We start from the raw sequence: 25,807 nt of genomic DNA on the forward strand, positions 1-25,807 counted from the left end.
ATCGGGGATAATGTGTCCGAAAGGGGGTTCCACTGTGATAACTCGCGCCGCAAAAGTTATGTAACGCGCGAGCTCTGTGGCGTGCTTTGATGTCGTCGGTAATAGAGGCTTTTCCTTTGTTGTCAACGCGCCAGACAGTGAAGCGGAGTTTCGGTCTGGACGCTCATTGACGACACAACAAAACAAAACAAAACCCAGAAGGGAAAAAAAAAGCCCCCAGTGGAACTCTCACACGTAGCCCCGCATGCATCCTGGGGTTTTGGGGACTATACAAATTAGAGCTGGGAGTTTGCTCTATAGGGCTGGGGTGGGAGAGAGGGCCGAGCCGCAAGGGGGGAGGAGTGTGCTGTGAATACTAATGAGCCGTGGAGTGGTGGGAATGGAGCCGAACAATGGGGGCCCTCTGTGCTCCACTTTGCACCCCTCATACACACAGAGAGGCAGAGGCCTTTTTCCCAGACCCCCCCCCCACTCACTCACTCCCCCCCTACACCCTCCCATCCCTCCCATCTACCCCCGCCTCCTCAGACAGGGCCCTTCCTCCCACCTTCTCCTCCTCCTCCTCCTCATCATCAGCAGCTAGCCTGGCGAAGCTTGCGCTGCGTTGCCGATTGTGTCCCGATTCCACACACACACACACGCACACCGGTCTCCCACTAGCCGGCCCCCCTCTGCCTCACCTCAAGAGAGGAGCCCTCCATTACAGTGAATATGTGACAGGGACAGGCTAAGTGAGAGGTTTGACCCAAGGAGGGGTAGCGCTCTCTGGACACTAGCAGGGTGCTGTGGGGATTCAGCTCAGTACAGTGGGATCAGGAGTTTGTGTTCGGGAGGCTTTGATGCAGTTTTGTTCTTTTGGCCCCTTTGGTTGTTTCCACCGAGATAGTTTGATTAAAAAAGCCTCCTCCTTCCTCTCCTCCTCCTCCTGTGAGGGGGAGAGCAGTTTCCCACCGGCTCGTTAAACACCTCGTTTACCAGGCAGTGCTCTCAGTGGCTCCAACACACACACATTCACACACACACACACACACTGTGGGGCTAAAGTCTCCATCGATGTACCCTGTCTACTGGCCGCTATTTGCTTGTCCTGTTTATTTTTTTGTGTGTTGAATTTTCCCGATCCCTACGTGCCCCCTGCAGGCTACATGGGCACCTACTGTGAGGTCGACGTGGACGACTGCGAGAGCAACCCGTGCGCCAACGACGGCCACTGCCGCGACATGGTGAACGGCTTCACCTGCAAGTGTCAGCCAGGTAGGTCCGCCGCTCCCCTCACACCTCCCCACGTCCTCGCTAGGGCCCCCAGCTCCACCCCCAAGGCCAGCCTCACACTCCAACCCCCCCTCCAGCGGCCAGGCTGCTTGCGCTGGCTGGCATTCAGAAACACCACTCGTGAAAAAAATTCATATAAAAATAGAGAGCCCAGTCCCCAAAAGCTGCCTGTCCTCTTGCCTGAACAAAGAGTTTATTGTGACCCCACGCCCGCCTCCCTCCCCTCTCTCTCTCTCCCTTTCTCCCCCCCCCCCCTCCTCTGTGGCGGAATGTTGCAGGGGCAGCAGTCTCCCTCGCTCTCCCTCGGCGGTGGGGGGAACAGCAGTTCTCCCTAATGAGATTCTTTTCCAGGGTCTCCGCAATTTACATCTGGGACAGACAACCCCCCTCCCCTCCCCTCCCCTCCCTTCCCCCCCCTTCCATGTCGCTATTGAGCCAGCGGAGCTGATGCAGGAAGGGAGGGGAGGGGAGGGTTCCCCCCCCCCCCCTCCCACCCCCAAGAAAGAAAACAATTCCACTGTCTCACCCCCCTCACCCCTCCTCCTCTAACCCCTACAACCCATCCCAAGCCCCCACTGCCTGCACCCCCCCTCACCCTCCCATCCAATACACAGGCTATCCTCACACTGTTAATCCACAGGGGCAGCCTCTACCCACCAATGCAGCACTTCACCCGGCTCTGGGCATCGTGCCCAATCTGTCCGGGCCTTCTCACTTTCTCATGCTTTTTTTCCTCTTTTTTTTTCACCACCCCTTCCCTCGCAAGGGGAAAAACAAATCCATCCCCTGAAACATTATCCACAACCGATAGTACCGCTCCCATCGCTCTTCGCAGTGTCGCGCCGTCTGGACAGGAGGCAATGCTCCAGAACTTAGAAAGACGTTTGCATTGGTTAACAACGTTGGGGGGGAAAAGTGCAGCCAGCCTCAGGCCTCCTGACATGCGTTGCATTCCTCGGAGCGGTCGTTACTCACCGTGTCCCCGGGCATTCCAGGACGCACAGTAGCCTCTCCCAAGATGCAGGAGGGAAACCTCGAGTCACGAATGATGTGACTAACTGCATGTCGTTTATGTCACACGTTCGTAGTCGTGCATGTTACACCCCCCCCGCACGCAAACAGCCCCAAATAACCAAGCGAACCCCCCTCCCGCCCACCCTCACACCTCCCCAGAAATGGGAGTTACACGGTCGATTCCGATACCCGGGTCGAGGGAGCTCCTCTTCCTCTCCTTGTGCCTTCTCACAAGGTCAGTGGCCGGCCGGGCGAAAACAATTGACGGCCGCTCATCCCGGCACGCCGATCAAGTGCACATGTGACAGGTCCTTAACCAGTTAAGGCGATCGCCGACACGACCTTGGCCGGACTTCACTAAGAACCCCCCCTGGACCTCTGCCCTCTTCGGCCAGAAAAAGGGAGAACGCTGCCCCTCCGACCTCTGGGGTGACCCCCCTCACCTCTGTGTTTGCCCGTCCCAGGCTTCACCGGCACCATGTGTCAGATCGACGTGGACGAGTGCGCCAGCACCCCCTGCCAGAACGGAGCCAAGTGCTACGACCGGCCCAACGGATACGAGTGCCGCTGCGCCGAAGGTGGGTGCCTCGAACCTCCCGCCGATTGGTGGTCCCTGTGTGTATGTGTGTGTGTGTGTGTCGGGTGTAAAGGCAGAGCCATGCTCACCTGTGCCACGGTCCTGTCTCTATGATGTTTGGGGAGCAGGAGGTGGAGGAGTAGGGATGTGGCAGGGGGGGGTTTGGGGGTCGGGGAGGGCTGGATGGGTCAGCAGGTTCTCTAGATGTCTGTTTGGCCCCCGGCAGACTGACTTGAGGCCCCTAATCCCCCCCGTGTTCCCACCCATCGCCCCTAAGGATCACAGGGTCACCCAGGGCCAGCAGATGCTGGAGAGGCAGCCATGGTCATCTACCCACCCCACCCCCGACATCTGCTCATCCCTACACTCGCTTACACATGCCCTCAAACACTCAGACCCTCCCACAGACACACACACACACACACACACACACACACACACACACACTCAGACACATGCATTGTCTTACATGAACACACACACACACATATATAGAGCTAAACTCCTCCCGATGGACACATTAATGTACAGGAATAAAAATAATTCAAGAAATCCTGACAGTGCAGAAGGCCCTCATTGGCTAACTGAAGGGTTGAAGCAGAGCCAAGTCAGTATGTGAGCATTAACTCTTTTTTTTGTTTGTTTGGGCCAATGGGGGGCTGGGTGGGGGGGGAGGGAGAGTAAGGGGGAGGGGGGGGAGAGACTGGCTCATTGTTTCAGGGACCAGCTGCTTGCTATCCCCTCTGTTTGTGGGCCCCCACTCTGTTGAGTGAAGTGGCCCTGTTTGACGTAGCGGGGCCTATTGTTCGGCTCCGCCGCCCAGAACAAAAGGCCGACTGGGATGCCCCGTGCAGGGACCCTCCTTTCAACTGCTCTGCCCAAACTCAGCACCGCACACATGTCGCGCACACACACACACACACACACACACACACACACACACCTCCCCTCGGTTGCTTCTCAGGCACTGTTGGCATGGTAACCGCCAGGGACAGGCCCCCAAACTTTAAAGGCGCTAATAGAGAGAGAGCGAGAGAAAGAGAGAGCAAAAGAGGGAGAGAGAGAGAGAGAGGAAACGTTGAAATAGCATAAAAATTAAAAGTGTTTCATAGTAGTAAAGTGAAAAGGTAGTGTTGTTCCGGCACATAAAAGTAAATTGTAGTTGAAGCGGTCCGGGTTTTACGCACATTCTTTTCCAATCATTAAACTGCAACGGGCTAGATTCAATCATATATATTTTTTTATTTTAGTAGTTCCTGATTATTACTATTAATACCTCATTATTAACCCCCCACCCTCTACCCTCATTCCCCAACCTCAGGCTACGAAGGCACCCTGTGCGAGAGCAACATCAACAACTGCCAACCGGACCCCTGCCACCACGGCACCTGCATGGACGGCATCGCCAGCTACACGTGCCAGTGCGACGCGGGCTACACCGGCTACCGCTGCGAGAACCAGCTCAACGAGTGCCACAGCAACCCCTGCCAGAACGGCGGCAAGTGTGTGGACCTGGTCAACAAGTACATCTGCCAGTGCCAGCACGGCACCTCGGGTACGTGGTTCCTCTGTCTCGACCCCCCGGGTGCTGGGCTCGACCGCTTCGGGAAGGGTTTTGATCGCGTGCGTCATAACACGGGCTGCACCCGTTTGGGAATGCCTGACTGACTTGTTTTTGTTCGGACAACTGAAACAGTTGTTAGTATGCGTCAGTATGTGTGTTTAGCAGACTGTAGTTTGGTAAACGTTTTGTAAAAGTTTCTAAACTCGCCGCCCTTTCTAACATTCGCAGGCACCAACTGCGAGGTCAACGTGGACGAGTGCGCCAGCAACCCGTGTGACTACGGCATCTGCAAAGACGGCATCAACCGCTACGACTGCGTCTGCAAGCCCGGCTTCACCGGTACACCAAAAACCCAAACGATAACACTGAATCATACCCCCCCCTCCCACCAGTGCAGTGTCATTCCTCAGTGTGTGTGTGTGTGTGTGTGTGTGTCTCTTCACAGAATCACTCACTCACGTTCTCCACCTCCCTCTCCCAACAGGTTCAAAGTGCAACGTGCAGATAGACGAGTGTGCGTCGGGGCCGTGCAGGAACGGCGGCACGTGCGTGGACGAGGAGAATGGCTTCCACTGCATGTGTCCGGTGGGCTTCAAGCCGCCCTACTGCTACTCCCAGGTGGACGAGTGCGGCAGCGGGCCCTGCATGCATGGGATCTGCAGGGACGACATCAACGGGTACGTAGAGGAAAAAGTTCAGAGGTGGTCCACCTGCTGACGGCTGTCGACGATGTGGATCCACGGCATGCAGTGGATCCACCCCGCTGGCATGCTAACAACATTGGCACTAATCCACAAATGACCTAATATGCAAATCGTATTCTACATGTCATTCTAAATAAGCTTACGATGGATTCATTTGTTGTCATTTAGCATTCATATTTGTAACCCAGCATAAGCAAGATGAATTCAACTGGTCAAGGAGGGAGAGGACCATAAACATACAGCTGAGCTTATCCCCGCCGTCTCTCTCTCTCTCTCTCTCTCCAGGTACCGGTGCGACTGTGAGCCGGGATGGGTGGGGAAGAACTGCGACCTGGACAGGAACGACTGCCTGCCCAGCCCCTGTCAGAACACCGGCACGTGCATCGACCAGCTCAACGGCTTCAACTGCAAGTGTCGCCAGGGCTTTAGAGGTGAGGGGCCCCGGGACGCCTCGCACTGGGCGGGGGGATGGGGGGGGGGGGTTTGCGTTCCCTCGGGGTCGGGGGGGCCGTGTGCAACTGGGATTTTTCACCGGGATTTGGTGTAACTGAATTGCCTTGACTTCATAGTACACACAATTCCAAGCTTTTGTTTTTATTATTATTTAAATGACATTTTGTTTTTTGGAGCAAGTAAACGATCCAGCTTCACGTTATTATATAAACAGGACTGCTAGTCAAGAAGGGCTGAGTGAATAGACGGAAAATACTGAAGATTGGATATTTGACCTCTGCATCAGTGCATCACTTCATTCCAGTTCCAAACTCACCTCTAGTCCGGCTTTGTAAATCCAAAGCAGTTTGAGGGCCCGTATTGCGATGACCTACAGCACTCTACCACCCCCTAGTGGATGTCACGTACAACTACAACCAACCGCATTGAATCCCTCATCACATACCATCTCCCATTCAAACGTACGACACCACAACAACCTCACAGTGTAACTCATGCGTACCTGTGTGTGTGTCCTCTCTCCCAGGTAACCTGTGCCAGGTGAACGTCAACGAGTGTTTGTCCAGCCCCTGCCTGAACAAGGGCTTGTGCATGGACGGCGTGGCCAGCTTCACCTGCCTGTGCGAGCTGCCCTACAGCGGGCCCACCTGCGCCGATGTGCTCACCCCCTGCTCGCCCAACCCCTGCGACAACCACGCCCTCTGCTCCCACACGCCCGACTACCAGGGCTACCAGTGCAACTGCCAGACGGGCTGGCAAGGTCAGTCCATCGAGCGAGTCATTTGATTTAGATTGATTTAGATTTATATTATAGTGTTCGTTATCTCGAAGGGAGATTCACAGGAGTTTTTACCTTTCTTAGATTAAGGGCAAGGGTCATGGGGTTGGCAATCCCTGAAGCAACTTGAACTCCGTTTAAAGGGTGTGCAAGTCAAACAGATTTAACTGAAATGGACTTAAGCCAGTTATGGTGTCGCTTTACTTCGCCTCAAGTCTTGTGGTTAATGATAGCAGTTTGTGGCTGCTTGTTTTGTTTTAATACCAGCGGTATGTGCTATTGCGTATTTTATTATTTGAATGTATCAATTGTTGTATTTTATCATATCGTTTACCTGTAGTAGTATGCGAGGATTCCTGAAATCCAAGTATTTTATGGCCATGGATGACTGCTGCTTGTTATGCTGTATGTGTGCAGGCATGACAAATAACAAGGAACTTGAATTTTTTTCGTTGTGGTTCTTCAGGTCAGATGTGTAACATCGACGTGAACGAATGCATCTCCAACCCCTGCAAGAACCGGGGCGCCTGCACCAACACTATGGGGGGCTTCATGTGCTCCTGTCGGGCCGGCTACCACGGGCTCACCTGTGAGACCGACGTGGACGACTGCTCCCCCAGTGAGTTGGAAATAAACTGGGGGGGACGGACGGGGGGGACGGGACGGTTGCACGTCGAAATTTCTAAATAGCAGGGAAACACTAGTTAACGAAATCTTGTGTGTTATATTTGAATGTATCTTTATTTTTTACATTTGTACAGAAAAAAATAAAATAAATACAGTTTGCATTATTTTTCTGTTATTTCCTATTGCTGTTCTGTACTCTCTGCTGTCCCAAGCAGATTCCCTGTCTGTGATGACCAGAGACATCCATCTTATGTTAGCCAGTTCTCTCCTCTGAAGCTGAAGCCTGTCTCTCTCTCTCTTCCAACCCTCTCCCTAGACCCGTGTCTGAGCGGGGGCTCCTGCAAGGACAGCGTCAACTCCTTCCACTGCAGCTGCCTGGCTGGCTTCACGGGCCCCAGCTGCGCCATGGAGGTCAACGAGTGCCAGAGCTCCCCGTGCAAGAACGGCGCCTCCTGTACTGACTACGTCAACTCCTACACCTGCAGCTGCAGGCCGGGCTTCACCGGGATCCACTGTGAAACCAACATCCAGGATTGCACCGAAAGGTACGTGTGTGTGTGTGTGCGCTCTTGTGTGTTTGTGTGTGTGTTCGGTGTGCGAGTGTGTGGCATGTGTGTGAGTGAGTATGGTTGGGTGAGTGATCATGAATGATCTAGAGCAGGGCAGAGAAACAATGGATGACATGAAGAATTGTAGGGGTGGGCGAGATGGTAAAAATAACACGTTTTTTTGGAGTTCTATCGACATAAATATATATATATATCATGTAGTTATAGTGATATAGTATATATTTTTTTTACATCATTAATTGTTCTTGAAGACGAAGCAGTATAAACAACAGAGAAACATTGCTATAGATAGACATAACGTCATATCACCCGAATGCAAATCTGAACTCCGCGACCAACTGTTAAACCGAGGCGCCGTTTGTTCCTCCCCAGCTCCTGCTTCAACGGAGGGACGTGCACCGACAAGATCAACGGCTACTCCTGCACGTGTCGCAACGGCTTCACGGGCTCCCACTGTCAGTACGAGGTGAACGAGTGCGACTCCCAGCCCTGCCTCAACGGCGGCCTCTGCCAGGACGCCTTGGAATCCTTCCGCTGCACCTGCCCCAAGGCCCACACCGGCAACCGTTGCCAGGTACAAACACAACACAACACACACACAGACACACGCAAACCGAACAAACACGTACGCACACCGAACAAACACACACACACCGAACGCACACCAAACACACACCGCACACACACACGCACGCATACACGCACACACACAGACTCACACTCAGACTCACACTTAGACAAGGACTGGGAGGTTCTCATGAAAGAATGTGAAGTAATCCCTGTAGCTCCCACTGGATTTAAAATGTTCAAGCAATGAAAACGGTTTCTGTTTCCCCTCTCTGATCTCCTCTCCTACCAGACGCCGGTGGACTGGTGCCGCCGTTCCTCTCCCTGCCAAAACGGAGGCCGCTGCCGCCAAAAGGACGCCTCGTTCTCCTGCGAATGCGCTGGCAGCTGGTCCGGCCGATACTGCGACATCCCCAGGGTGTCCTGCGAGTCGGCCGCGCGGCAGAGAGGTACGTCCGGGACTATTAGTCGGACACGTGTTATGTCCTAATAGTTTTGTTTTCCGTCGAGCGTGTGATCCCAACATCGCGCCGACGCGGCTGTGATGACACAAACAACACAAAGTGTTTGCTGTAACGTGTTCCCAACCTCGACACTCCTCCGCCAGGCCTGCAGACCGACGAGCTGTGCCACCACGGAGGACACTGCGTCAACACGGGCAACACCCACTACTGCAAATGCCCCATCGACTTCACGGGCAGCTACTGCGAGAGCCAGGTGGATCACTGCGAGGACAAGCCCTGTCGCAACGGCGCCACCTGCAGGGGCTACGTGGGAGGCTATCACTGTGACGTAAGCCTGCCGCCTGTGTTCTCGTCTGGCCCTTGTGTGTGTGTCTGTGTGTGTGTGTGTGTGTGTGTTTTCAAACCTTTTTATGAGAACAGTGGTCTCATTGCTTACCCCCTCCTCCTTCCACAGTGCATGCCAGGCTTCAGGGGAGAGACCTGTGAGATGGAGGAGAACGAGTGTGAGTCCCATCCCTGTCAGAACGGAGGCACCTGCATCGACCTCGTGGGCCATTACATCTGCTCCTGCCCCCCGGGCACACTGGGTACGCCCCCCCCCCCCCCCCCCCCACACACACACACACACACACACAAACACAAACACCCCCACACACACACGCATGCATCCGTTAGGAAACAGTGACGGGACAGCGTCTCGCCCGGCGTCGACCCTTGTTTCGAAACTGACGGCTTTTCTTTTCCTTCCCCCCCCAAAGGGGTGCTGTGCGAGATCAACGAGGACGACTGCGCCCCGCCCTCGCGGATGCGCGGGGCACCGCCCAAGTGTCTGAACAACGGGACGTGCGTGGACCGGGTGGGCGGCCACCGCTGCAACTGCCCGCCGGGCTTCACGGGGGAGCGGTGTGAAGGTGACATCAACGAGTGCCTCTCCAGCCCCTGCAGCCCCGCCAACAGCTTCGACTGCATCCAGCTGCCCAACGACTACCAGTGCGTCTGCAAGCCCGGCTTCACAGGTAAGGCCCCCCCCCCCCCTTCCCCGGAACTCCTCTTCCTGCACACGTACCCCAGGGGCTGGGGGTAGGGATGTGTGCGGGCGTACGATGCACATCACGAACGACACACGGGTCCCGATGCAATGTGTCGGGATATATTTACGTTCTTTCGGAATGAGATGGAATGAATGTACTGCAATATATTTTAGGTTGAGTCGATTTTTTGTGTAAGTGTATTCTAAAAAATGTATAAAGAATGTTCTTTATTAGGCTTACTGACAAACACAATACTATTATAGTGGAGATAAATACTATGACACGACATGACAACTAGGTCCCATGAATTAGGCCAGACATGTTACTGTATACTGCCAGAAAACATGTATTATTATTATCCTATTTTACTATTTTGCTTATTCATTAGCTCATCTTCTCTCTTGTCGTCTGCTACTGGATCACTTGATTTCCTTCAGGATAAATAAAGCATTTAGCGTTTAAAGGGAGCGTTATTGCTCAAGGGCACCCCCACACAGAGAGACTGCACAAGGCAACCACAGGCTGGACAACCCGCCCCGCCTCATGTAATACCAGGAAATGTATTGGGAATGATGTGTTGTTCAGCCCCACGGCGCTAACCCTGGGAATAACGCCCGTTTGTCCCCCAGGTCGAAGGTGCCAGAGCCGATTCAGCGTGTGCGAGTCCCAGCCCTGTCAGAACGGGGGCGCGTGCACGGTGGCTAGCAACAGCGCGATGGCATACACCTGCACCTGTCAGCTGGTAAGTGCACACTGAAAGTCGCTCATGGTCCCGTCCCCTGTGCCCAAAAGGACTGGGGACGGGCCGCGAGTGTCTGTCGGCCCTGAGCGGTTGTCCTGCTCGTACCCAAGTCTCCCGATCGTCCTCTCAAACGTTTTTGTCCCCGTGTCTCCAGGGCTACGTGGGCACCGCCTGCGAGAGGAGCATGTCCTGCCGGGAGCTGTCGTGCTACAACGGCGGCAACTGCGCGCTGACCGCGCACGGCGCCCGCTGCACCTGCCAGCCGGGCTTCGCCGGGCCCCAGTGCCAGCACCGCAGCAACGAGGGCTGCTCGTCCCAGCCCTGCCGCAACGCGGGCCTGTGCACCGAGGAGACCTCCTTCCCCTTCTTCCACTGCCAGTGCCCCGCCGGCTGGGGCGGCAAGCGCTGCGAGCAGAGCAGCAAGCTCCGGGAGCTGCCCGTGCCGTCCTGCCCCCTGGCCGAGTGCCACGGCAAGGCCAACGACAGCGTGTGCGACAAGGAGTGCAACGAGTTCGCCTGCCGCTGGGACGGCGGCGACTGCTCGCTGGCCGTCAACCCGTGGGCCCGCTGCCCCGACCCGCGCTGCTGGCGCGTCTTCAACAACAGCCAGTGCGACGAGTCGTGCAACAACGCCGACTGCCTCTACGACAACTTTGACTGCAAGGTCAAGGAGAAAGTGTGCAAGTAAGTCCGGACGGCAAAAAAAAAAACAACGATTGAATGCCTTTCACGTTTTTTTTTTTTTAGTTTACACCGGTACAAATAAAAAAGAGAACAAAAATTAAAAACGTTGCACTCTGTTTTTCGTCCCTCCCCCCCCCCCCGCCACACACTCACACCAGTCCGATCTACGAGACCTACTGCATCGACCACTACGCCGACGGCCGCTGCGACCAGGGCTGCAACTCGGAGGAGTGCGGCTGGGACGGCCTGGACTGCGCGGCGGACGTGAAGGAGGACCTGGCAGAGGACCTGCTGGTGGTGGTGGTGCTGCTTCCCCCGGAGGAGCTCAGGCGCTCCAGCACCATCTTCCTGCAGAAGCTGAGCGCCATCCTACGCACCACCGTGCGCTTCCGCCTGGACCGCAACGGCGAGGCCATGATCCGGCCCTACACCCGGCCCGGGGCGCGCTACCGACGGGAGCTCGAGCGGCAGGAGGAAGTCATCGGGTAATTGAGCCGTGTCACATTTTGAAGCGGGGATTCCTCTTGTGTTTTACCATGCCTGTAAATGAAAAACAAAATGGTCGGCATTTATATAGCGCTTTTTTTGTAACCAGTGGCCACCCAAAGCGCTTTACAATATTGCCTAGCATTCAGCCGCATTCACGCACACATTCACGCTTCGACGGCGGCGTCAGCCATGCAGGGCGACAGTCATTTAGTCGGGAGCAGTTAGTTGAGGTGCCTTGCTCAGGGACACGTCGACACTAAGGGGAAAGAACTAGCGACCTCGCGGTTACCAGCCAACCCGCTCTACCCCCTGAGCTACTGCCGCCTGTAGGGTCCCTCGGCGCTCACGCTGGTGGTCTGCCCTCTTGTGGTCGCTGCAGGTCCGTTGTGTACCTGGAGATCGATAACCGGCTGGGCTGCGAGCAGGGGGGCTGCTTCCGCACGGCCGACGGCGCCGCCGACTACCTGGGGGCGCTGTCCGCCTGGGAGATGCTCCGGGACTTCCCCTACCAGCTCAAAACCGTTTCCAGTAAGGACAATGTCATGAAACCACCACTAACACATGAAACCATCAACACCATAACACATGAAACCATCAACACAAATAACACATGAAACTATCAACACATGAAACCATCAACACCATAACACATGAAACCACCACCACCCATAACACATGAAACTATCAACACCAATAACACATGAAACCATCAACACCAATAACACATGAAACCATCAACACCATAACACATGAAACCATCAACACATGAAACTACCACCACCCATAACACATGAAACCATCAACACATGAAACATGAAACCACCACCACCCATAACACATGAAACTATCAACACCAATAACACATGAAACCATCAACACCAATAACACATGAAACCATCAACACATGAAACCATCAACACATGAAACCATCAACACCATAACACATGAAACCATCAACACCAATAATAAAACCCTGACGCATCTTCCCCCCCCAATAGCAACGCCCGCCCTGACTGAGGCCGTATACCCCCAGTGGGCCAAGCTGATCCTGGTGGGCATCGCCTCCTTGTTCGTGTTTGTCATCCTGGTGGTGGGGATGCTGATCGCGCGCAGGAAGAGGGAGCACAGCACCCTGTGGTTCCCCGAGGGATTCTTCCCCAAGAAGGAGCCCAGCAGCAACAAGAACCGCAGGGAGCCCGTGGGCCAGGACGCGCTGGGCATGAAGTGAGTGGGGGGGGGGGGGGGGGCGCGTGGATTCAGCCGTGAGAGATGTTTTCCAATGCGTGGATGATCTGTGTTTGTGTGATGGTTAGATCAGCCTACCGGTTGGGACAGAGAGGCTGTTCGGGTGGGGCTGGCGGGATGATGTATCTCTTATCAGTGCATTCATCTTTATCGCCCCGACAAACGCTTGTGTTTCCGGACGTCGTAGCGGGCGCCTTTTAAATTGATCTGTTGCCTTCTTTCCAAACAGACACATGCCCAAAACCGTGGAGGAGTCTCTGCTCGGAGACCACAGCGATCAATGGATGGACGCAGACTGCCCGGAGATCAAAAGGCTTAAGGTGGGTCACGCTGACTCTACGTTTCATCCGTCCCCACGTTTCACATGCTGTGGGGGTTTCTACTCCAACCCGATGGCCCAGTGTTGTGATGTAACACGGCGGTGGCGCTCCTGTTGAACCACAGATGGAGGAGCCCAGCATGACGTCTGACCATGAAGACGCGGTGGACAGCAGACAGTGGACCCAGCATCACCTGGCCGCCGCAGACATCCGTGTTCCCCCCACCATGGCCTTGACGCCCCCCCAGGGAGAGTTTGACAGCGACTGCATGGACGTCAACGTCAGAGGGCCAGGTGGGTGTTCCAAACAATCCGCTACAATGCCAATCAAAAGGGGCGTGTGTAGCGTGTCCACACACGCCCCTTTTGTGTCGGACCCATTGCGTCCTTGCGGACCCTCCTTGCGTCCTCGCAACGGCCTGACGGGCTCCTCTCAAAGATTGTAGCCTCCCGTCGAGGCGGCGCAAGCAGCAAGGGCTGTGATTGGTCCGCTCTCTAAAACCCGACGCAGAACCAAAACGGGTTCACGACTGCGTCGAAGCGTCCTCGCAGACAGTGAGTTGTGTCGACGTGGAACCCTATTCAGCCCTTTACTCACCCCCCCCCCCCCACACACGCCTTCTCTCTCCGTGACCCCCAGACGGCTTCACGCCCCTGATGCTGGCGTCGTTCTGCGGCGGCGGCCTGGAGCCCGAGATCCCCGAGGAGGAGGAGTCGGAGGAGTGCTCGGCCAACATCATCTCTGACCTCATCTACCAGGGCGCCTCGCTGGCCGCGCAGACGGACCGCACCGGCGAGACGGCGCTGCACCTGGCCGCCCGCTACGCCCGCGCTGACGCCGCCAAGCGGCTGCTGGACGCCGGCGCCGATGCCAACGCCCAGGACAACACGGGCCGCTCGCCGCTGCACGCCGCCGTGGCCGCCGACGCGCAGGGCGTCTTCCAGGTGAGGGGACCGCCCCATCGCCGCGTGCTGCGCGTTTCACGGCCTTGTAATCCTCCCAGTTTTTATTTTATTTTCAAAAGGCAGCATTGCTTCGCTACGTCACCATATCGAGTAAGACGAGGTCACACGTACGCTCCGGTACGCCTCGGTGTCTGCAGATCCCCCCCGTGGGTCGATCTGCAGACACCGGGTTTGAACCCAGACCCTTTCAGCCCACCGCCCTCATCATGTGACCATGCCGCTCTCGTTATTTTTTTTTAAACTACTTCCCATTGATTTACGCCGCTCTCTTCATCCATGACGATCCACTGGTACTCGCGCCCACCGAAACATGTCAGTGACGGTTGCTGCTGTCGCACCCCCCCGCAACTAGATCCTGATCCGGACGCGCGCCACAGACCTGGACTCCCGCATGTACGACGGCTCCACGGCACTCATCCTGGCCGCCCGCATGGCGGTGGAGGGCATGGTGGAGGAGCTCATCACCTGCCACGCCGACGTCAACGCCGTCGACGAACTGGGTAAGGGTCCTCCACCTGGTCCACTGGTGCTGGTTCCAAGGATGTGCTCACGTTATAGTGGTGGTGGTTATAATGGTTATAGCACTGAGTTTATGTAGCATCTTGTCCTAGCTATCTTTGTTGTTGACGGAGGAAGGGGTTAACCTAGCGATTGTTTGCTTTGCACCTGGTTCTATAAAGATCCTTATTGTACCGACGGCGATATATTGTTTCACTTTGTTGTGCCAAATGCACTTATTTTAAGTCGCTTTGGATAAAAGCGTCAATTACCGCTGGTAACCGTGTCTTCGTCGTTCTCCTCTCGTTCAGGGAAATCCGCGCTGCACTGGGCGGCGGCCGTCAACAACGTGGACGCCACCATCGCACTCCTCAAGAACGGAGCCAATAAAGACATGCAGGATCTGAAGGTACGGGCGCTTCTCTACGGTTTCAAAACACACAGTGTATGTTTGTGTACATGTTGGAATACATAACACTGCATTTCCTCCCAACACGGGAAGAGCAACAAGTTGTCTAACCCCCCCTTGGTCCACCCCCCGTCGCGTGACGCAGGAGGAGACGCCCCTCTTCCTGGCGGCCCGCGAGGGCAGCTGTGAGGCGGTGAAGGTGCTCCTCGCCCACTTTGCCAACCGGGAGATCACCGACCACATGGACCGGTTGCCGCGGGACATCGCCCAGGAGCGCATGCACCACGACATCGTCCAGCTGCTGGACGAGTACAACACGGTGCGCAGCCCCCACGGCGGCGGCGGCGGCGGCGGCCACCACCTCGCCGGGGGCCACACCCTGTCCCCGCTCATGTGCCCGCCCAGCGCCTTCCTGCCCAGCCTGAAGACCACCCCGCAGGGCAAGAAGAACCGCCGGCCCGGCGCCAAGGGCTCCGGGCCGGCGGGCCAGCACGCCGCCGCCCTCAAGGAGTCGGTGAAGGCCCGCAGCAAGAAGCTGACGCTGGACATGCAGAGCGCCCTGCTGGAGAGCTCCGTCACCCTCTCCCCGGTCGACTCGCTGGACTCCCCCCGCGGCGGGGCCAGCAACGCCGGCTACATCACCAACCCCACGTCCCCCGTGGCCATGGCCTCGCCGGGGCTCTTCCACACCTCCATGTCGGTGCCCAACACCCCCATGGTGCACGCCGGCATGATGGAGGGCGGCGGCCCCTTCGCCGTGTCCCTGGCCCAGCTCAACGACCTGGGGGACGGGGGGATGTCCATGCAGGGCCGCGTCTCCATGGCCGGCGGGCTCAACCACGGCTACGTGCTCAACGCCGGCCCCATGGGCATCAACATGGGCATGGTGAGCCCCGTCAGCGTGCCCTTCGACTGGCACAGCCGCATGACGCCCTCCTCCCAGTGCGGCCAGCAGGTGGTCAACCTGGTGCACACCAGCCAGGCGGGCATGCACCCGCAGAGCCCGGCCATGCAGCAGCAGCAGCAGCAGCAGAGCATGCTCCTGCACCAGCAGATGTACCGCAACCAGATGCTGCAGCCCACACCGGTCACCTCCACTCCGACCATTAGCCCCGTGAAGCTGCCCTCCATCGCTGAGCAGCAGCAGCAGCAGCAGCAGCAGCAGCAGCAGCAGCAGCAGCTTCTCAACCACTCGATGGTTAGCCAGCAGAGCATGGGCCGCATGAGCACCTCAACCCCACCGACACCGCAAACCTCCCAGCCCCCACCGGCCTTCTTCCAGCAGCAGGGTCCCCAGCAGGGTCCCCAGCAGGGTCCCCAGCAGGGTCCCCAGCAGGGTCCCCAGCAGCCCCCTCAGCCCCAGGCCGGCGCCCAGATGGCCCAGGCAGCCGCCCCGGCGGTCCTGGCTGCACACATGCCTCCCTCCCAGGCTGGCAGCAGCACGGTGGGCCTGGATGACTACCCCACCCCTCCTTCACAACACAGCTACTCCTCCGCCCTGGATGCCACCCCCAAGCATTACCTCCACCTGCCCAGCGAGCACCCTTACCTGACCCCGTCCCCGGAGTCCCCCGAGCCCTGGTCCAGCCCCTCCCCTCACTGTGTTTCTGATTGGTCAGACTCGACCCCAAGCCCGGCAGTAGCCGGTCCCGCCCAGACCCAAATCTCCCACGCCACCGAGGCCGGCGGGAAGATGCAGGTGTTTGCGTGAGCAAAAGCCGCCTGACAATGGACTCGGGTCTGAGAAAATGTGGACTGGCCATGGGACCTGTCCTTTATTAAGTATGTCAGCCTGTTTTTTCCAAGATTTTTTATTGGATTTGGACTGACTGATGTTTAACCCAAGAGGACTGTCTGCTCGTGATGTTCGCAGCAAGAACAAAGTAAAGGGAAGTGTATGTTGTCTGTGAGAAAGTTCAGACAATTTAATGAAGTAAGACTTATTCTGTCACAGATGGACTTGTTTTTTTATTATAAAAAAATATATGAAGAAAGCCAAGTCTTTCATTTCAAAGACTTGGAGAAGACTAACATTTAAAAAGTAGATCAAATTAAAATGTTGAAGTGAATACTTTTATTTTATTTATTGTTTTAATGTCCCTTTTGAATTGCTTTTTTTCCATTATATATTCTCTCCCTTTTTCTGCCCCCGAACCCCTTGCATCCTAAACCACCCGTACAGAAAAAAAAAAGTTTTGACATCCAGCCAACTGGTATTTTCTTTGGTCTCATGGACAGATGTACCCTGGCGAATATTGATTTCATGGAATCGGTTCTTTCTTGATCACCTTCCATAGAGCTATTTAAACAATTAGTGGACTTGAGGCACCCTGAAGCACTTCACAGGATGATAATATGACAGTATTAACTTCTGTGGTTTCTTCGTCAAAACATCCCTTCATTCAAGAGTCAAGTCAAAATGGCTCAGTGTCAGTTTGGGACGTCATGCTCCCCTTCCCGGCATCAGTTATTTTATTTCGTATGCAGTTCAGCCTTTATTAACTCTACCGGGTACTACCTCCAGGTACTAACATAGTCTCAGAAAACGTCAGTCGTCGTTGTCGGTTTGTTTTCATTTATTTCTGAACATTAATTAGAACTGCCTTAAAATAAACTGCATTTCACTGCCGTTTTTTTAACTGTCTTTTTGGATTGTTTCATTTGCTTATTTTTATAAACCGTTCATTTGTTGACGCTGGGAATTCTTTATCAACGCGATGTGCTAAGCGATGTTCATCAGCTGCTATTTTGTGCATCCCGGCAGACATTCAAGTTATAACTGGCTGCTCAGCGATAGACGGACACTGATCTCAGCCCGCAGACTAGAGAACCAGAGTTTTGGAGATGCATTCAGAGCTTCATGTTTACTTGGAGACAGAGAAGGGAAGCGTTACTTTGGGCAGGACGCGCGGTCGTGCAAGTAAGTGCAGGTAAGTGCAGCTGCTGCAATGCGACTGCATAAGGGCCCTGTCACTCCTAAGGGAGGCGTTCTCTCTAAAAGTGCCATAAAGGGCTGGACACGGAGCAGTGGCGTTGCGGGGGCGAATCTAGGGTGACATGTCGGAAGATGTGAGGGGAGTGAACGCTACCATGTAGCGCTACAGGCACTCGACAATGCTCCCAAGAGGACACTCTACCGTTCTCGCTCGCCCTACTTCTGTGCTATCTGTGCTGCCCAGCAAAGCGCCTTTGACTGCTCCACGTGACACAAAACTCTAGGATAGCAACATACTCCTCTTGATATACATTCCACTTTTCAGAAGAAAAAAAAAAGACAAAAAAAATGATTTCATGAGGGACAAACCTGTTTTGCTGTTTTGCGACGATTGTGTTTGTTCCCTTCTGTTTGCACGCGATGCCACGACATCCACAAAGCGGACACTAGCCCCGGAACCAACCCCTGCCATTTCGGTGCGTCTTAAATTCTCCTGGTCCAATTAGTTTGGTTTGGTTTACCCATTAGGAGTGGCGTCGCTCACATGTGTTCCACTGCTGAAATGTTTCACTGATCCGACAGATTCCAGAAAGTTCTATTGTAAAGTAGTTTAGATGTATGTTCAGCTTCATCATGAATGATATGTTTTGGTCTTTTTTTTTGGTCTGTTCATTTCTTTCCCAGGTCACATTATATTAAGTATTGTGTACATTTCAAGCTTTGTGAACCCTTTGTGTAAATATGTTGGTCCTGGGTAGATTTATTTGTTTGAAAAGTTTTATGTTTTTAAAATGGTTATTTACTAAAAATGACAAATAAAAACCTTCCTTTTAGCATTACTGTCAAGCTGTGACTGATATTGTATTGGTCTTGTATTATTAGAACTGTCATAGATATTTTCTATCATTATTAATTACTATACTTGTTTAAAAGTAGTTTGAAATCAGTGTACATAAATCCTTTTCACAGTTTTCTGTCTACAGACAAAAGTTGCAAAATAAGTTACTTCTAATAAAAACTGTAGTTACACTTTTTTGTACTGTGTGATTTTTATTATGTTTTAGACATGAATGACATCAGGATTATCTAGTAATTTCACATTCAAACACTTACTTAGTGTTTGAAAGAGTTATTTAAAAGTATTTTAAAGCAGCAACACTCATTATTTCTGTAATTCTGACTACAGCAGACATCTTTATTCTACATACATGCATACAATATGGAAAAAGTAGAGTTAATGTAGCATGATATGAATAATTACGAGTAATAATGTAATTCTGAGTACAAAGAATTTTAATCTAAGATAATCAAATTTGAAGTTAGAATTTATATTTTATGTCACTGATGCGGTTATCATTGTAACAGATCTTTTGAGTCTAATTGTATTTTTACTTCTTTCTTAGACCGTATTCTATAAGATACAAAGCATACAAACAGTTGCTTCAAACATTCCCTTCTTTGTGGTCTGTAGAAACCATGATGTATAACAATGAAGGAAGTTATGTTTTAGGGCAGGCTATTCATATTCAATGAAAGATTTTTATATCAACATTTGTATAACTATAACTACCACTAGGTGGGGAACGAAGACTCCAAGAGTATGACCGTTCAAATCAACTCATTCTAGTGAAGTGAATTTAAAGTTTAAAATATGGATCAATCTGTGTCAAAGGTGAACTATAGACCACACAAGCTTGTTGCACATGCCGTTTACAAACATTGATCATTGATAAGGAGATGGGGATGGACTTTATCTACTTCAATTTGAATGAGAATCTTTGCTTAAAAGCACCCAATAAAGATATTATTTTCACGTAAACAGTGGCTGTAAAATGAACATATAGTTACGTTATAGATGTGTAGATCCTCGGATTCCCAATCTGTGTGCATGGTTTTTAAAATCCTTTCCCATGGATTTGGTTTGTGCTACACAGCAGGGATTACCCATGACGCTTTCTGAATGCCAACGCATGTCTGATTCGGACCGACATATAATACAGTATAAATGACTGCATGAAGTGTTCATCCTTCACATTTGACTGAACAATCACCGTACAGTATAGTGTGACCCATAGATTTACAAGGTGAGGGAATAGTTGACCAATTTTCATGTGCGGCCGAACTAAGGAATAAGGAATAGTTCACTCAAAATTCATAATTACGTAGTTGTCTCCTCCTGTCGGTTGTGGGCCAGTATTGATTTAAAAACCTGCCCCTTTTCTGTGGCTAATGTTGATTTCAGAATGATCCTTTCTCCCTGAAGTCAAGCAGCAGGAGTTAAGTGACAATGTGCAAATACTACTGGGCCATTTTTAGGAGAACAAGATGAGAAGAAGAGTAGTCTCACACTGTTTATAACAGTGTGTTTATTTATTAGTGCCCACTTCCCCATGCACCACTACATCACTGGTGAAAGCTGTTTTAAAACTGAACCCGAGATCTAAGTCTAGTGATCTATGCCTACGGTATCGTAAAGTGCGGGCACATCAACTTTTATTCTCTACCATGTGATCCCATGCAGGGTGGTCTCTGTAGGAAATGTCAAAGTTCACATATCCAGTATGTTATGGTAGACGGTGGAAGGCTATTAATATACAGAGGCACCTATAAATATCCCTGACACACATTGAGTAAGGAATAACTTGGATCTAAGTGTCGAAAATCAAAGGCAGACCTACAGCGAGGAAAATGATAGTAAGTATTGCCTATACAGCATATTTCTCGATTCTGTGTTACAAAATTGTCAAAAGTATTTCGGAAACCTGCAGTTGGTAGGACCCATTACTTATTTTGTGTCTTCTCCAGGGACCTTTAGGCCTACTCGTCCTCTTGGTGGTGAATCCGGTGGTAGTGAGCGGGTCTCCGGTGGTGCTGAGCGACACTCCGGTGGTAGTGAGCGGTACACCCGAATCGCTTCCAGTGGATTGCAGCGACCTCTATAACAACGGCTTCGGTAACAGTGGCGTCTATACGATCTTTCCAGCAGGACCCACTTCCCCGGTTCAGGTGTTCTGTGAAATGGGTAGCATGGATGCACCAGATAGTAACAAATGGACGGTAATGTATAAGCTGGCATCCTCCTCAATGAGCCATGATTCATTCATGAGGCCTAGCTCACTAGATCTCGTTAATCATTTCGTTTTTTTAAATGTTGGGCGTGCATCTTGTTGAAAACATAGTGAAAAAAAAAGGGATGTATTTTCAGAGTTGCAATTCGAATGCACTGTGCAAAAAAACACACCACAGCAGTAATGATATTTTATCCTTGGGGATTTGATCACCAGTTGCAGGCCTTATGGAGAGGGGAAACGTGATTGGTTACAAGTAAGCTGCCCCTTTAAGCAACTTGTTGACATTTACAAAACAAAAACAACTGTGCTGTAGTATAGAGGACTGTATTTATTTTGTTTGGATGTCATACATAACAGACCATCAAAAAAGTCATATATATTAAGCAACATGGCCTTACCCCTACCTTCTGCTCAAAGTCATGTATCTGAATTCATTGTAAGTCCCTTGAAGCACCTGATCATCAATCTTTTGATCTGAGCATCAACATTTGTAAGTAGTACGCCGTCGTACATTGTTGAAGGGGTAAATAATATCACAATGACTCAAAGTCGCAATGTGTCACATTTCAACTAGCCCCCATAGCTTAGAATAACCCTCTACACATCTGTATTTAATGCTGGTCGATATTCATTTAAAAAATGCCATCAATAAAATCTCATGACTGATATATTCTACAAATCAAAAATGCTGGCCGGTCCGTCTTCTCTCTTTGTTCACAAGGATCATACTAACGACACTCCCAAAACCCTTCACCCTCACGCCACCCACACAGCCGAGTTGCGCTAGTTTGTATCCAACAGTTGCACAACTGAAGTGGAAGGTGAACAGTTAGTGAGTTTTTTGAATACTGAAAGCCTTCCGCCCATTAAGTTGGAGAGGCTCACTCATACACATTTCGACTTTAAAGGTTATTTGTAAGTAAACGTTATTGATTTCCAACTCAGGTCATTCAAAGAAGGACAGATGGCACCATTAACTTTTACCGTGGGTGGGAACAGTATAAGACTGGATTCGGACAAGCGTCAAGTGAATACTGGTTGGGTGAGCACTGGAAAGTTGTACAGCTGTACATTTGAATCTTGCAAAACAATTTTAATCACATTTAAGTCCTTTCAATGTCAAATTAGAGATAGCATTGTTTCTTTCCAGGTCTGGAGAATATCCATCTCCTGACTGGGAAAAAAAGCTACAAGCTGAGAGTGGACATGGAGGACTTCGATGGCGCAAAGGTATTCGCGGAGTATTCCTCCGTCAACGTGGCCCCAGAGAAGGACGGATACAGGCTCACGATTAGTGGCTTCAAAGACGGTGGCGCGGGTGAGACTAAACAAGGGTTGACACAGGTTGTAGAACCTGATAATGCAATAAATTCCTGATAATGTAATAACCCCAATAATGTAATAAAAATCTGCAATTGAGTCCATTTAAAATGTAATATAACCTGATAATGTAATCACTTCCCGATAATGTAATAATCTCTGTACCATTAATGTTATAAAGTGTTATTAACGGGAGGTTATTACATTATCAGGTTAGCATTAATTTCGCAGAACCAGATAATGTAAAAAATCCCCAATATTGTAATAATTTAACAGCAGACCACTCATTACTTGGGTCCAAGTGGTGATACTGTGTATGCTACTCTAGATTAAGAGCTCTAGCGCCACCAACAGATCAAAGTTGGACATTACAAGAACATTAATGTTCTTTACTTTTGACCCTTTATCCGTTTTTCAAAAACAAGGTATCTTTGGTACACTTGGGCCAAGCCGAGTTCAACACATACTATGACGTCATTTTCCGCCACATTGGATTTTCCGCCATGTTGGATTTGATCAAAAACCTTTTAAAGGCCTCTCGTCACAAATGCGTCTAATCTTCTCAAAACGTTGCCCAGATGATCTTCAGACCATGACACACGAATGCAGCTTCTTGAAATTCAAAAACGTTTTGGCCATGACAACCAATCAAACGTGATGGCTAAGTCGCCGAACAGGAAGTAAGCCCATTTCTGAGCAATCCTTTAACATATCTTAACCAAACTTGGTATATAGAGTCATGACATCATCCTGGGGACACACAAAACATTTGGTGACCTTTGACATCTAGGGGTGCAATTATCGAAAATGTGTTTTAACTCCTATCGCCTCACATAAGTGGATTGCAAACTTATTTTTCAAAGTCTGGTGATATTGCCAGACCTCCCCAAATAGCTCCAAAACATTTTTTCATATCAAAATTTGCCATTTTGAAATATGTTAAAATCAATAGTACATTTTCACAGACCATATACTCTGTCCAATCCTCATGAAACTTGGCATATATGACCTTCAGACCAAGCTGAGCAATTGTGTCAATTTCAAATTCAAAACCGTTTGGCTGTGACAGCTGTCCAAATACGCCTGCGAGGCCGCAAAACAGGAAGTAAGCCCATTTCTCAGCTACCTTTTAACATATCATCGCCAAACATGGTACATAGATTCATGACATCATCCTGGGGATACCAAAATAATGGTGACCTTTGACCTCTGGGGGCGCTGTGTTTAAACTGCTTTCTCTTCACATGTGTGGATTTCAAACTTATTTTCAATGTCTGGATATACTGTCAGACCTCCCCATACAGCTTCTAAATGATAATTCATGAAAACATCAGAATTTGGTCGCCATTTTGAAAGTTGTCAAAATCAAATCGTACATTTTCACAGACCACAAATTCTGTCCAATATTTATTCATGTGAAACTTGTTGAAAGTGCCGACGGCCATGTGTACGACGTAGTTTTATCTTGTTGCCGTGGCTACTCTGGCCTATTGCTGCTTGGCCCCTTCATTGCTACTTGCAGCTATATTACTATTATTGTCTTTAATCATCTCAATTTCTTCTGCCATTATAGTCTATGGCAGCTTTTAGACCAAATTTTTAAAGGGGTAAGAAAGTAGACAGATTAACCTGATGAAAGTTTGATTATTCTTTTCATTAAGATTCATGTCCGATCTTTGAGCATCCTGGTTTTAATGACATTAAACCTGCTTAGAACCTAGGACAATAACCTGGTCTCAACCAGCCTTGGTGCCATCCACTATATCTGCCCCTTCATCATTGCTTGCAGCTATTATACGTTTTTGGAATGGATTATTTTGTATTTCAAACTATATGTAGTGGTGGCTTTCAACATTTTCAAATAATCATCAGCAATATTATGCTACATAGTTCTGCTCAAACAGTGAAGTAACACTTTTACTTTGTAAATAGGTTGGATACATTGTATTAGGGACCCTAAAGTGTTACCAACTGTGCACTGAGCTAGTAAATATCACTGGCAAATGGCAGTGGATTCCAAATGCAATGGTTTTGTGTTTAGTTAATTTCAACACGCAACAAAAACAACCTATATCTAGTAAAGCAACCTCCTTTGAGAGCTTCTTTATGGTTGATGTCTTCATCATGACTACTTTGAACATGGATTTGAACTTTCTTTTGGCATCCAGGCCTCCACCACTCTCTCCTTGAAAAAGAAGTAATAAGATATGAATGTTCTGAAAAGGTTTGGGATATCAAAACATATACAAAATCCATACTCATAAACACTCATACCAAGTTTGAAGAAATTGCGCCAATGCATTCTAGAGATATTGCATTGAAGATCATCATGAATGTCACAACCAAATGGTTTTGAAATTGAAAAAGCTGTTTTACACATTTGTTCAGCTTAATCGGAAGATCATATGCCAAATTTCATGAAGATTGGACAGGATATGTGGCCCCCTAGAGGTCAAAGGTAATCAGATGTTTTGGGTGTCCCCAGGATGATGTCATGAGTCTATGTACACAGTTTGGTTAAGATATGTAAAAGGTGTGGTGAGAAATGGGCTTACTTCCTGTTTGGCGACCTCACCGTCGAGTTTGATTGCCTGTCACGGTTAAGCGCCTTTCAATTTCACGAAAATGTTGAAGGCATTCGTGTGACATGGTCTGAAGATCATCTGGGCCAAGTTTCGAGAAGATTAGACAAAAATTATGACAAGAGAGGCCTTAAAAGGTTTTTGATCACATCAAAAATGGCGGAAAATCCAATATGGTGGAAAAACACATCATAGGATGTGTCAAACTCAGCTTGGCCCAAGGGTTCCGGTGATACATCGTTTGCGAAAAGCGGATGAACGAATTATCAGGTTCTACACAGGTTACTCAGTCAGTTGCCACACTTCATCCATAAGGATCACTTAACATGATATTCCATTACGTTCTTTTCAGGAGATTCGTTGGCTCATCATAATGATCATAAGTTCACAACGTTTGAAAAGGACCAAGATTCCTCTACTAGGAACTGTGCAAAAACCTACCTGGGAGGATGGTGGTACAATGATTGCCATCATGCCAACCCTAACGGGGAGTATTTGTGGGGTGAATCAATCTTTGGCCTTGGAATTAATTGGTTTACTTGGAAAGGACACACGTATTCCTTAAAAGCCATTGCATTTAAGTTAAGTCCCCAACTGGAACTGGATGCTATTGGATGAATTGTAGTAGAATAACAATTCATTGACAGTGTGACTATTTAGTTGACGAGGATTAGGCCCGTTATATTTAGTCATAAGTCATTATTTACAACTTCCACATGTTGAGCATCAGATGGGATTTCAGCATTATATTGTTTAGGCCTTTTACTCAATAAAGAATGAGAACATTTGTTGTATTTTGATTTTGGAGTAACACACGAGTACCACCAGAGAGGACGACAAATCGATCAGGTAATACCCAAGTTCCCAGCGACCAGTGTGATGAAGAGACTGATGTGCACACTTTGATGATCCTACTTCCACACCAGC

The 25,807-nt window shown here is 50.5% G+C and overlaps 2 protein-coding genes across 2 annotated transcripts in view; both read left to right on the forward strand.

Annotated features, from left to right (window-relative positions):
* The window catches only part of notch3 (notch receptor 3), a 33,735-nt gene extending 14,799 nt beyond the window's left edge, over window positions 1–18,936 (forward strand). The window contains exons 9-33 of the mRNA XM_079746297.1: window positions 1,141–1,254; window positions 2,751–2,864; window positions 4,185–4,418; window positions 4,656–4,766; window positions 4,912–5,104; window positions 5,417–5,562; window positions 6,111–6,344; window positions 6,829–6,981; window positions 7,306–7,534; window positions 7,931–8,132; window positions 8,418–8,574; window positions 8,733–8,917; window positions 9,044–9,176; window positions 9,348–9,605; window positions 10,250–10,362; window positions 10,517–11,046; window positions 11,205–11,531; window positions 11,915–12,063; window positions 12,534–12,759; window positions 13,010–13,100; window positions 13,225–13,393; window positions 13,740–14,044; window positions 14,418–14,565; window positions 14,875–14,972; window positions 15,118–18,936. Coding sequence (XP_079602423.1) covers window positions 1,141–1,254; window positions 2,751–2,864; window positions 4,185–4,418; window positions 4,656–4,766; window positions 4,912–5,104; window positions 5,417–5,562; window positions 6,111–6,344; window positions 6,829–6,981; window positions 7,306–7,534; window positions 7,931–8,132; window positions 8,418–8,574; window positions 8,733–8,917; window positions 9,044–9,176; window positions 9,348–9,605; window positions 10,250–10,362; window positions 10,517–11,046; window positions 11,205–11,531; window positions 11,915–12,063; window positions 12,534–12,759; window positions 13,010–13,100; window positions 13,225–13,393; window positions 13,740–14,044; window positions 14,418–14,565; window positions 14,875–14,972; window positions 15,118–16,683 — 6,185 coding nt within the window. The 3' untranslated portion in view covers window positions 16,684–18,936. The remainder of the gene's footprint in view (window positions 1–1,140; window positions 1,255–2,750; window positions 2,865–4,184; window positions 4,419–4,655; window positions 4,767–4,911; window positions 5,105–5,416; window positions 5,563–6,110; window positions 6,345–6,828; window positions 6,982–7,305; window positions 7,535–7,930; window positions 8,133–8,417; window positions 8,575–8,732; window positions 8,918–9,043; window positions 9,177–9,347; window positions 9,606–10,249; window positions 10,363–10,516; window positions 11,047–11,204; window positions 11,532–11,914; window positions 12,064–12,533; window positions 12,760–13,009; window positions 13,101–13,224; window positions 13,394–13,739; window positions 14,045–14,417; window positions 14,566–14,874; window positions 14,973–15,117) is intronic.
* Window positions 18,937–20,595: 1,659 nt separating this feature from the next.
* On the forward strand, window positions 20,596–25,498 carry LOC307082538 (microfibril-associated glycoprotein 4-like; the record flags this gene model as incomplete). Its single annotated transcript, XM_079746157.1, has 5 exons — window positions 20,596–20,601; window positions 20,713–20,964; window positions 21,924–22,020; window positions 22,129–22,296; window positions 25,233–25,498. The coding sequence occupies 5 exons, from the start codon at window positions 20,596–20,598 to the stop codon at window positions 25,496–25,498; spliced, it is 789 nt and encodes a 262-aa protein (XP_079602283.1).
* Window positions 25,499–25,807: the final 309 nt, after the last annotated feature.

The sequence above is a fragment of the Pollachius pollachius genome (genome assembly GCF_949987615.1).
Source record: "Pollachius pollachius genome assembly, chromosome: 11".
NCBI lineage: Eukaryota > Metazoa > Chordata > Actinopteri > Gadiformes > Gadidae > Pollachius > Pollachius pollachius.